Source organism: Macrosteles quadrilineatus, unplaced genomic scaffold, assembly GCF_028750875.1.
Source record: "Macrosteles quadrilineatus isolate MER2022 unplaced genomic scaffold, UCM_ALF_1.0 Scaffold_1__1_contigs__length_201487025, whole genome shotgun sequence".
Taxonomy (NCBI): Eukaryota; Metazoa; Arthropoda; class Insecta; order Hemiptera; family Cicadellidae; genus Macrosteles; species Macrosteles quadrilineatus.
Genome location: NW_026542594.1, coordinates 157,856,586 through 157,870,064, shown reverse-complemented (window position 1 = coordinate 157,870,064; position 13,479 = coordinate 157,856,586). Strand labels below are relative to the sequence as shown.

The 13,479-nt window shown below is 33.6% G+C and overlaps 1 protein-coding gene across 1 annotated transcript in view; it reads left to right on the top strand.

Annotated features, from left to right (window-relative positions):
• Positions 1–12,910, top strand: part of LOC128983054 (putative uncharacterized protein DDB_G0279653) — a 61,290-nt gene extending 48,380 nt beyond the window's left edge. Inside the window, exons 6-9 of the mRNA XM_054402187.1 lie at positions 9,175–9,221; positions 10,576–10,636; positions 10,823–10,869; positions 11,779–12,910. Of these exons, the coding sequence (XP_054258162.1) occupies positions 9,175–9,221; positions 10,576–10,636; positions 10,823–10,869; positions 11,779–12,845 (1,222 nt within the window). The 3' untranslated portion in view covers positions 12,846–12,910. The remainder of the gene's footprint in view (positions 1–9,174; positions 9,222–10,575; positions 10,637–10,822; positions 10,870–11,778) is intronic.
• Positions 12,911–13,479: the final 569 nt, after the last annotated feature.

Below are 13,479 nucleotides of genomic sequence, written 5' to 3'. Positions count from 1 at the left end.
AGTGTAAAGCAATTATTATAAGTACTGGTGTAAAATACTGGTTGGGAAGTTTCTAGGAAATGTTATGACGTCCCGGCGAAAAAGCATCGGTCGAGAAGTTTTTAGGAAACGTTTGGGCGTCCTGATATCAAAGTACCGGTTGGAAAGGATAGCGGATGTGACGGTAATAGGATTAGGATTAGGGAGCGAGTCGAGCATTGGTTGTAACTGATAACGTGTTAGTCAGGGTGTCGCTACGCATGTGTATGATGGCTCACAACTCAACACTCGGGAATTGTTAATATTTGATTTTATTAGCTTATGATTAATCAATGTGGCCACTGAATAAGAGGTAAAATTAATTGTGTGCTAGGTGTCAACACCATACTGCATTTTAGCATATTTCGCATACACTAAAGTTATTAAAATAGGAATTTTATTGAATCTTGCCTAGTATTATAATATATTCCACTGAAAGTAGGCCTATTTGACTTAACCGTGTTTTGTGTTTATTTGTGACTTTTCTATCAATAGGAAAAAGGTGATAAGAGTAGTTTATTTGATAAATATTGCAATTATGATTTCAAAATAATGATTATATAATTCCAAATGAATAGCACTTCATTATGTCATGATTTTAGGGATTGTCCGTTTTATCCGACCTTTTGAGTTATCCGACCTAGGTCCGGTCCCATTAGGGTCGGTTAAGAGGGGGTCTACTGTATATTGAATACGCTATTACCGTAGGTCTCATGGTAAGACCTAGACCCGGGACCGATTTACTTTTACGTTTTGAGGTCCCCCGAGCCCAAAAACACATTCCGTTCAAATATATTGATAGATGTGTCCATCATCGCAATAACTCGAGCAAAAATCAACCGATTTGGATTAAATTTGATAAATACGTGCAAGTTTGCGAACCAGAATAATCGAACCATGGGAACGGGAATTTATGGGGGGGGGGATTAATGGGGTAAAAATAGATTCGGAAAATCCCTTAAATTCTTACTTAAGTTGTGTACATAAAAAATATTATAAGACAAATTAAGATGAAAAATATTGAACCTCCTATTGAAATTGAACTGAGGACCTCTAAATTAGAAGTTGTGAACGCTAAACGTAACACCAAGGGCGGTGAGTTGACAAATGTAATCCAGTAATCTAACACGAACATTTTGGTAACCTGGTGATGTTTGCAAATTTTCAAAAATAAGAACTGTTAATAAATCAGTGATACTGATGACATAAATAAATAACTGCTAAATAACACGACGAATTGGGATACCGAGACCAAATAAATGTCTTAACTCTCACACAGTGATCTATCAACAATCATCAGTGGTGAAATTGAGTTTGAATACTATGCAAAAAGTGTATTATAATATTCAATAACAACAAATAGGGCCTATATTTGTCGTTTGAGGGTCATTTATAATATTGTTAGAAAATAATGTGCGTATGTTATTTGCAAAAATGCGAATAAATCCCCCACCCCAAAAAAAAACCGCCAATCCACCTTTTTAAAACGGGCATTACCTTTGCTTCAAGAATAAGTTCAAAAGAGTCTTATTGCATATTTAAATATTAACTTGCAAAGAAATTGTATTATATTAGTTATTTGTGCAACTAGTGAGAAAAGTGAGCAATTGACGAGTGAGGAATGGTTTCTCGAGTGAGGCAATTGTACTTTGAACTCGAGTTGCACATTATACTTTTCCTACCAACGTATTTCGCGCGCATACGACGTTGCCTGCAGGTTACGCGCTCACTATTTCGTGCCTTCACGTTGCAAATCTGGAGTGAGACAAAGTAATTAGAGTGAGACAATGTTAACATTGTCTCACTGATGAGCGAATTGGCCACTTTGCTTTCTCAAATCAGTGAGAGAACATGTACATTGTAAGGTAACTGTAGGAAAAATATTTGAATTGGTGAATATGCTGGTTATAAAAATAATAACGTGTAATGTATGCTGTAAAAAGAGTCATAATTGCTGCTTAAATGAACAAATTATACTATAGTGTACCACCTGTTAATAAATTATAGATATATTATAAAAGCAGATTTGGATAAATGGCTTTGAGCACCGACTGCTCTCATGGTAGACCACTGATTTTTCACGAGCATAGCTCGGTCCCAACGTATTATCTTTGACTGTACTATCAGTAAACGGGCATCATGCACTATTACTTAACTCGTTCAATCAGTCTAGGAAATTGTTCTTGTTCTTCTTCTACTTTGAATGATTAGTAATGATTGTACATCGAATGAAATCGTGTTCAATATAATTTAAAAATACAGGCTCTAGTTGACGATGAATGCAATATAATCGGTGATTTGAGTTTAAACCACAATGCATTTTGTTACACATCTCAAAATAATGTTTTCTTCATTATTTTATCCACATAATTAAAAATAGTAAAATTCGTTTTTATAACGATTATATTGTACTTGGCATTTAAAAACAGTGGTTTTGAGCCCTGGGAAAAGTCGACTTGCAAATGCCTGTTGGAGGTTCGCCAAAACTATTGTGACGGTGTCCTGTAAATCGCCACCAGTGACATTCGCTACCAGTGACAATCGCTACCAGTCCGGCCCGTTCTTGGAAAGAGGGGTTCGTGTGAGGGGGGAGGGTGTGTCATACTATGATCACGGCTACTTCATAGTACCAGAATTAGCTAGTTCCGATCCAAAGTAGAGTAGCGATAAGTCCAAAGGACAGTCACTTTCATGTCAGCGTTTTCATGGAAGGGTTGTGGTTTCATAATTTTGGGTTTGCTTATTGTTAGTCTCTACCTCGTTAATATTTATTGTATTGTTGTTCCTGCATGTTAACTAGTCTTTATTGCCACTTGCTGTGATATTTATCATATATTTATTTTCTCAACTTTGTTTTGTTAATTAAGTGTAGGAAGTAGATAGCTGTAAAGGTCACACGCATGTATTATTACGTCATATTTTTTTGGCCATCTGTGTATAATTGCAATGTGAAATGTAAAATGGTGTTGGCCGTATACAAATAAATGGATAAATAAATATATTTCAAAAGTTAACGGCACAATGTATATTGATGTATTTTTTATATTGATTCTTACCCTATTTGTTTTTAGTCAGTATACGTGGTTTTGTTAACTTATACACTATACAGGGTGATTGATATAAGTGTGCCAGCCGTTTTATTCGAAAACTATAAGAGATATCAAAAAAAGTTAAATGGTAAGTGCCTTGGATTTTTTATTTAAAAAATTGTAGTCAAGTCAAAAAAATTATTTTAGCAGCCATTTTTCTAATATGGCCGCCAACTTTGATTTTTCTTACGGAACACCCTGTATTTTATGATGTATTCTGGTAGAAAAAGTAATTTTAAGACGATTTTATTCTTGTGATTTTTTTCATAAACCTAACCGTTTTAATGATAATAATGGTTCAAGTTTTGAAATTTCTGCATGAGAAAGAGTTTCGATAAAGGCCTAAGCAAGCATGCCAGCTGTTTTGCTCGAAAACCATTCAAAATTTCACAACTTAAACCATTATTATCTTTGAAACGGTTAGGTTTATGAAAAGAGTCACAAGAATAAAATCGTCTTAAAATTACTTTTTATACCAGAAAACATCATAAAATACAGGGTGTTCTATAAGAAAAATCAAAGTTGGCGGCCATATTGGAAAAATGGCAGCTAAAATAATTTTTTTGACTTGACTACAATTTTTTAAATAAAAAATCCAGGCACTTACCATTTAACTTTTTTGATATCTCTTATAGTTTTCGAATAAAACGGCTGGCACACTTATATCAATCACCCTGTATAGCCTGCCTATGCTATCAAAAAGATCAGAAGCTTGCGATTAACTCATTGCAATGCATCAACGGAATGGATTGGTCAACATTATTGTCTTGTGACATTATATTCTGCAATAATAATAACTAGTGTGTTATAAAAAAAGATATACAGTACGTCAAAATTTACCCAGGAGAAGGAGCATGATTCAATGATGCAAATATTCAACAGCCAACATCCGAAACTTCTTAGAAAAAGTTAGTTTACATCATTAACAACAAAAACTTTTCGGCGTAAAAAAATTCTGAAAACATACAAATTAATTTAAAATATGTATCAATATTTTATTAAAATTTGCTAACGTTATGACTTTTTGTTTACAATATACGAATTAACAAAGTCACAAGATCGTTTTTGAAACTCTTAAAACAACGCTCCTTTATATTCTGACTGTCATATTGATTTTTATAAAAGAGCTAACAATATTCATTTTTAGATGAATACAAAGAATAAAACGATGAACATTTAAATGTACTCCGTGTTTTTCTAAGTAGTTTAGGAACTTTTCTGTACACCTCCAAATTTGAATATCTAAACTTTATTAAAATTGAGATTGGAGGCAGAATCCGCATGGTGCGGCGTGGCAGGAAGCCCCTATCGTACAATTTAAGTTACATTACAACTAAACTACATAAGCTAAATATGTAATTAAAAAATCAGCGTCGACCTCTGTTTCGAACAACAGTAGTATGAACTATAGTACCGTAAACACAAAACCGTTTATGAACCGTTTACACAGAATGAATTATAGCACTATAGGTATTATTTCAGTGGTCATTCCCAATAGGGTGGTTTGGTTAGTGAAGGGAGGGGAGTATGTTAAGGTATGTCGTCACGTAGCGGTGAGGGTGGTGACTCACGGCCACAGGTAGAGACTGGTACCGATTGTCGCAAAATTTGAGTTGGCAGCGATTGTCAGTGGTGGCGATTAACATGTATTCATTGTGACGATATCAAACATTCATAATAACCTCCTCCGCGCGGCGCTGCTGTCTAGTTGTTGTTCATCTCAGGATGTTACAAAACTGACTTACGTGCTGTAAAAGTAGGCCTACGTCTTTCCAATCGCAGTTTTTAAAGTATCTTTATTTAAAACATTAGATTTTTAAAAACTTTCCACTGTATCCGATGAAACCAAACTCTAACCATCGCATTCATGCTTATAACGAGGGGGTGACAAAACATGAACGGAACTAACATAATACTTTTTGGTCGGGTTTAAAAATTTGTTAGTATTAGGAAGCAGACTTGTGAAACGCCGCTTTCTTGAGATCATTTTTGTAACGTCTGGGATTTGTTATTGTAGTACTTTCAAATAAAAGGTTAAACTCATTACCCAATAATTTGTCTTTTGACATTGACATTCTGAACACATTAAAAATAATATAATGTTAATAAATGATTAAGAACACACAGATCTTAAAATCCACAACATAGTAAATAGATTAATGACAAAAAACATTTAAATTGTTCATTCATTTAACTCTTTAACTATTAAAAAAAATGCTATGTAGTACAACAGTTTTTCAAGTCACATAAATAATGTAAATATTTTAATTTCACCTATAAAAAAATATAACCAGCTGTAATTTGGTGCAGATTGAAAAGTATTCATGTGTTAAAATGTAAACAAATCTTTTTCTCGATAAGGCTAACAAGGGAGCTTTAGAGGCCACTGGGGTAGAGCCCTGATGGAATTTCTTGAAAATGATTCTTATTGCACACCTAGATCCTCCATGCCAATTCCAGTGATCAGGGAGTCAGTGAATGGTATTTGTCTTTTACAAGTATAGATAGATAGGATGAGTGACCCGTATTTGAACTAGTTTAATTCATACAAAAATTGCATTTTCTTTTGACTTGAGTCAATGCGACTTTTAGTTGTCTGACTTGTCATAATATATATTTTAAAACCCCGTCCATTGAAATTAATACAATCTTTAGTGATGTAGTCTATGGTGAACTATTTTTACCTCGATGTATTGTTTAGAACATCCTCAACATGAATTACTGTGTACATGTTAACTGATAAGGATTATGTGATTTACTTTATTTATTTGCTGTGGTAAACTGCATGCAGTATCAGCTAATATCTCCTGCTAGAGACACTTATAGTACCACAAACCGCGCTATTGTGTGTGTTCTCATCTGTCTACGCTGAGGTAATCCGCTCACAGACAGTAGTGGCGTAGCTGCAACCCATTGTCCATAATCCAAATCTGGCTTTGTAACTAAATAATTACGTTAAATGTCTTCTATGATTCAATATTACGGATGTAGGATTTGTTTTATGTTTTAGTTATTCACACAAGTGAAATTAGGCAAATAAGACAAATAAATATTGTTTGTTGATTACTCCTGTGTGCCTTTGAGTAAATTCAGCATCCGTTTTCCTCAATATCTAAAAACGAGTTTTAAAATGCCATTAACACGAAGTATTATTGAAAGATATTGCAACAAATTAAAATAAGTGTTGTTTTAAGCTATTTATCACTCTTAGTAAAACGCTGCTTCTATATAGTAATCATTGAGCATATTGTCAATCATACTTTAAACTATGATGCATACAAAAGTTTTCTGTCCCAGCGCTGGCTCGTCCTAGTTGAGGTCACAGGTTTCGGCTTATGTCAATTCATAGTCATAATGGGGTCGCCGGAATTTTATCCCCCTGGAATTTTACCCCCTGGGCAAAGCTGACGTCACTATGACGTAGTAACCTGAGTGGCCAAAAGTTTGTTCGCGGCCGGAATTTTACCCCCGCGGATTTGGAAGTCTAATGAAAATAGCCAGAGCGTGATTAATTAGATTAGCGATAAAAACTGGAATTTTACCCCCTGTCCAAATAACTAGCGTTTCGACAACTGAAGATGTACGGGCCGGATTTTTACCCCCCGGAATTTTACCCCCGGATTTTTACCCCCGGAATTTTACCCCCCGGAATTTTACCCCCTAGACGGTTTTAAAAATGGAATGATTGATTTTCTCATTTCTGTTTTTAATTAATTGTAAACATTTCATTATTTAGTAGCCTATCTTTATGTATTTATTTTGTAAAGAAATGTTCGAAACAATTATCATTCAGTTGATTGTTTATACGTCATATTAACCAACTGTTGGCTTCAAAGATCGAATCCTAATACTAAAATCTCAAAATTAAAATTAAAAACCTGTTCGTTTAGTTAATGTTACAAAGAAATTAATTAAGGCTACTTAATAATAAAATGTTTACTATTAAATTAAAACAGAATGAAGATAATTAATCATTCTCACTAATTTATACATCTGGCCAGGGGGTAAAATTCCGGGGGGTAAAATTCCGGGGGTAAAATTCCGGGGGTAAAAATCCGGGGGGTAAAATTCCAGGGGTAAAAATCCGGGCCGTACACTCTAGGTTTTTATAATTTGATGTGTTCTGATTAAATTCACAACCGTGAAAATATATGTTCAATTCCGCGTTTAATCCATCGAGCTGATGTCGCGAAACTCAAAAGTTCGCGGCCGGAATTTTACCCCCTGGTTTGTGACGTCACATTTGCCCAGGGGGTAAAATTCCAGGGGGATAAAAATCCACTACCCCAGTTATATTACCATGGATCATTCTTTTAAAAAACATCGATTCGCCACCCCTTACAATAAATTTTAAATTTGACATACAGGACTAGGTTGGAAAACACCTAATAAATATTAAGATATGATTCCACAATGTTTTGGACATTTTTCGAAAATTAATGAAAACTTCATAAGAAATTTAGAAAAATACTATCAAGGTACAAGTTTAATGTCAAGTTTTTTTCAGTTCTGTGGCACTAACGATATATATTCAATTGCAGTCTATGTACTATAGGTGTTGGTTAGTCTATGGTATAGCTCGCACCAGCACCCCGCACCCAAACTCGTCTCCGAGTTTAATTTCAGGTTCTTTATGATTACGGCGGTTTTATAGGCCAAACTGTGAAAGCATATTTCAGTGCAATTTTAATTTGGCTTTCCTCTGCAGACTTATTGTTATGCTATTCAAATAAGTTTGATTGATTAGGCTGGTTCGTTTAATTGATTTACAATCTGAATGTAGTCTATCGGTTGACAACCCCTTACATAAATGACAATGTTTAAGTTGTATAAATAAACTATTTCTGTTTGTTAGACTTGTTTACAAGTTTCCCATACCAGAAATGAGAGCAGGAATAAGTTGATGTTGAAATATAAATATAGGTTGTAACAATAAACATGAATGAATAATGTAAGACATATATTATGTGAGCGAACGATAGGGGTAGAGGGGAGAGAGAGCGAGAGAGAGCGATGACTGACGACTGTCGGCGGCGCAGACAAACATTGATCCAAACATGAATGTTTGAATTGAACAGTGAAAAGTATCAATGAACAGGTGATCTTGCACAACAACTGAGGAGGGGGGGGGGGGGCAGAACAAAAACTGTCCAAATATGACACTGTCGCGTCGCTCCATCTAATCAGGCATTTCAGCTGAGTGAATCTTTTATTTAGTCAATAGTCTTATTGAATCCATATATAAATTGTACAAAGAAAATGTCAAGCTGCCTTGAATATCAATATAATCAATATATTGAGTATTAATTAACTATTTAATTAATATTATATATTGTGTATTAATTAATATAATTATTATTTTAATAATATATTAATTAATATTTATCAATCAATTAATTAATTTGTTGAATTTTAATCTGTTTCTTTCTATGAAAAAAAAACTAGTTGTCCGTCTTCCACCGACAAATAAAATTTAAAAAGATTCAAACTCTTGAACCAATCAGCTATAAATGTAAACAATTTAGTATATTACTTGGACTTTACTGCTATTGGAAATCAAGATGTCAGAAGTGTTGAACGTAGTATTCAGTCTCTTTTGACATAATTATTCACAGAGCTAATAACTAATTAAGATTGCTTATTTTTTTAGACATTTAAGTTTCACAATTGTTGTTTCCTCGTAGGCTTAGGCCATAAAAAACCCAACAATGTTCTTTGTGTCTCTCAGTAACGACTAAATGAGTTAAATTTATGTGTACCGGGCGTGCATCTAAGTGGAAAATGATATTTTATTAAAACAATAAGTTTTATTAACAATTCGATAAAGAATCCAGAAAATTGTTTCGTTGTTATTTCGCTGAAAGTATAGTTTTTTACTGTAATAAAGAAATTCTATATATTCAATTATGAATTTCATGAAATTTAATCTTTACATAGATTAGAAACGTGGCAAAGGATTGCATTGGTTTTCAATGTTTTTTTTTTTTTTTTTTTTTTTTTTTGACAGGGCTCCTGGTAGCTTTTATTTCCCAATGCGAATTTTTAATGTACTGGTAAATTGTTTCAGGTTTTATCAAGTTGTCGATGACTACCTCGCTTCAGAAGAAGACCCAGGTAAACTGACTTTATGTTCTGAATGATCAATTGATTATTAACAATTTATTACCTGTATCATTATTACAAAATCACATTGAGCAACTTTTCACATTCATTTTAGGTATTATAACTGTTGAACTGTATTATAATTTTAGTAGAACTATGGAAAAATTATACATTTAAATTAGTCTAATCAAATATACCGCCACATGTGTAACTCACTGACTGACTGATCGGTATACAAATTCTAACATATGGATCTGAAATCTGACGACTTTAACTGTTGGCCCGCATTAAAGTAAAACATTAACTAAAACATTAATTAAAACTTCTTAAAGTGACATTTTTAAATTTTTTACTTCCTGGGTAGTCGAGTGGTCATAGTGCTCGTCTAGCCGGTTGTTGGGCATTGGTAAGGAAAATTAAATTGATAAAATACAACTGTTGTATTTCAATGCATCTCACAGACAGTTTTAGTGGATCTTCGTGGTAATGAGACATACTTTCTTAAAATTACATTTAATGGTAGTAATTTTAATATGTTATTTTTTTATTTAAATTAAACTAATATAAAAGTCATGAATGTGTTATAATTTTCTAAATAATAATACATTTGTCAATTTTTTATTTTAATAAATTGATATATTTATATTTTAGACTTGTGATGTTAAGTTCATAGCTCGTATTTAATAATCGTAAATCTGTATAAGGCATTACATCCTTTATACCTTTAGAACTGTCATCTTATGCCTAGTTAAAATAAATCAAACTAACACTTTGTTTGCAGTAGCAATCCATCTCATCCTACTAAATATTATAAATGAGAAAGTTTGGATGTATGTATGTATATATGTTTTTGACGGGGAAACGCGAAAAAATACTTGTCAGATTGGGCTGAAATTTGGGGGTGGTGATAGCTCACATTCCCAATTAACATATAGGCATATTCTTACCTCAAAACTCCTTTTAGGCCCATCCCAGTGGCTCTGGAGTTTCCCATGTTAACCTGGTGGGTATTCACATTTAAAAGGATTTAAATAGTGAGTGCAGCACTATTATGCTTTTTGCAATTGTGATAACAGCTAATTTGAATTGAGCAGCATCAAGAAGCTGTGATACACAATGAGAACTGTCAACGTAGGATTGTTTACAGTAATGTTTATGTTTTTAATTTAATATATAATTTGTGTTATTGTGTGAATGTTTGATAATTTACTGTAAATATAAAGAACCAAATGCCTTATCCTCTCCCCCATTGCAAACGCAAAGCTAGAGTATAACTGCAATAAGCATTTTATCCTTATACACCAACCCCGAACGAAGAACGGGTACTCTGCTAGTATTTGATATTTTTAAATTTTCTTTCTTCCAGATGCTGTGATTGTAGTTCATTGTACCCATGGAGTTAACCGGACAGGTTATTTTATTTGTCGGTGAGTTCACCAATTCAGTTATAAAGGTGTTCATGGTAATTTACTGTATTTTAATGTTTGTGTTACAATTGTTTTGTGATAGTTTTTAACTTTTTTAACTAACCACAGTATACACTATGATGCAGCCTTAATAACTACTTCAAAATGATGACTTGTTATTGAACCAAAATACTTAATTTTTTACAGGTATATGATTGAGAGGTTGAACATGTCACCAGAAGAAGCTATTAAAAGTAAGAATGTTTGAAGCATTATGGTAAACTTATTTTAGTTCTACTAATTAATGTAAATACTAAATTTGAAAGGAAATAAATTAGTCAATGTAACTTTTCAGCAACTATCAGTTCTGATTATGTTTCATTCTCGTCTATTACATGTTGTAGGCCTAATGCTAACCAAAGTCTATGAACTTCCGAAACGCTGTTTGTAGAATAGCCAATGCGAGTACTATTTTTGTTGCCGTGTTGAAAGCAATCTTTGTATATATTCATTAGTGTTTTTTATAAAGACAATTGAATTTATTAAATTATAAAATTAAATTGATTTTGTATATTCGTAGTATGCACACTTTTGAAAATTGCAATTCATTTTGTACAATGTATAAATTAATGTATATTTATGTTTTTTAACCAATGTTGTTGTTTATAACTAATGTTTGGTCACTTATAATTCGATCCCAAATATTACTTTATACAAATCAAATTAATTATGTATAAGTAAGCTAAAAATATGGACTCCGTGAGTAGACTTTTTAAAAGAAAATTTGAACTCCATTTGTTTTGGTGTGATTATTTTGAACATCCTTCCGAAAGTACCTACAGCACAGGTTATTTCGAACTCAACTTTAAAGCTTATGGAAATAAGTTGTTTTCCATAATTTATAAATAAACACAAGCTTTTAATTTTTACATTATCAGCCATCATTAATAGATTATATTGTTGGATAAAAGTGACTGCCTTAATTTACAAGGGTTTCCGTCGTGCTAAAATCATTGATTATAGTAAGTTTCTAAGCTTTACCATGTGTCCAGGGCCTGAGGGGGGTTTATATTAGCGTTCTGTTTATTAACTATAAATATAAATAACAAGCAATTAACAACTCTGTTTTAAAAAATAAATGTGAGTACTGTCCGTGTTTACAGATTTTCAAAAGGCTCGAGGACATGGCATCGAGAGAGATACGTACGTGAATGATCTAAGAAATGGCTGCAAAGGTGGGAACGAATCTGATCTCCGTTTTGTGCCATACTCAGCTCAAGGTAGGAACCAAAGAAGAACAGATACACACCATACAAACAACTATAGAAGACGAGGTTTTGATACAAACAGTACTAGTAACGAATGGAAAAGAAGAAGATTTGAAAATAAACATAACTATAATGATGATTCAAATAGAGGATTTGAAAGTCAGAATAGCAGATCAAGGTACTTTCCTGGCAATGACAGACAGAGGCGCCCAGAGGAAGATAGTAGATACATGCACAACTGGCGACATAGAGATAACCACCCTTCTGACTCTTCTACTACACCACTTCCACAGTTCACCCCTCATCAGCAGCCACATCAGCCTCACATAGAACCTCCCTCTTACATTCGTACAGGTGATAGCAGCAGAGGTTTCAATCCCCAGCCCAAATTTTCCTTTTCCTCTCAACACGGTGAAGCTAGAGACTTTCAGAGTCGTACAGGAGATAGCAATAGAAGTTTTAATCCCATGCCGAAGTTTTCATCTTCGTCCGAACCCAGTGAAGCTAGAGACTACCAAAGTCGTACAGGTGATAGCAATAGAAGTTTTAATCCCATGCCGAAGTTTTCATCTTCGTCCGAACCCAGTGAAGCTAGAGACTATCAAAGTCGTACAGGCGATAGCAGCAGAAGTTTTAATCCCATGCCGAAGTTTTCATCTTCATCCAAACCCAGTGATGCTAGAGACTTTCAGAGTCGTACAGGCGATAGCAGCAGAAGTTTTAATCCCATGCCGAGATTTTCATCTTCGTCAAAACCCAGTGAAGCTAGCGACTTTCAGACCCAAACACAGACTTCATCGAGATTAGCAGATGCTGGTGTGTATCAAGACAATGTGAATGAATCTAATGTTAGACATACAATGTCCAACCAAGAACGTGGTCGTGGTCGTGGTCGCGGTCATGGTCATGGTCGTAGTCGTAGCCGATGGTACAAACCCCGCAGAGATCAAAACTCTAGTTGATATCTTGTACTGTACATAACAGATACAATAAGTGCAACTAATGTAAATAAAAGCATTGACTATTATTAGCATTGATTTTTTGATACTGTAAGACATCCCATCCATATGGATCACCTGGCGTCAATTTTTTATTAAAAAAGACCATAGTTCTTTGAGCCACAGATTGTATCACTGTTTAAAATTCTATTTCCCACCTAATTTTTGTTACTGAGATAATTGCAGTGGCATAAAAGATGCTCTGACGGCGACTCACTTTAACTACGTATATTTTGATAAATATTATAAAATATATAAAAAATGGCGACAGGTTAAACATGGCTATGGAATGTCTAGTTCTATAAATCGTCAAAGATACAAGTTAATTGGACGAATTTGGAGCATTAAAAAAATATCCATACCGCAATTTCTCTTTCAATGTTAAATCTGTGAACAAGTTTTATCATAGACTAACAAGAGTAGGGGCTTTTTTATGTTTTTATCCATGATTAAATTAAAACACCTCTTTCTTCAGTCATAAATATTGGAAAAATGCTCTGTACTGAGATTATATTATTTATTAAAATATTTCCATTCTTAAAAAAAATGGTAATATTTTTATCATTTACATAACATAATCAAAAATGTATATTTTAAT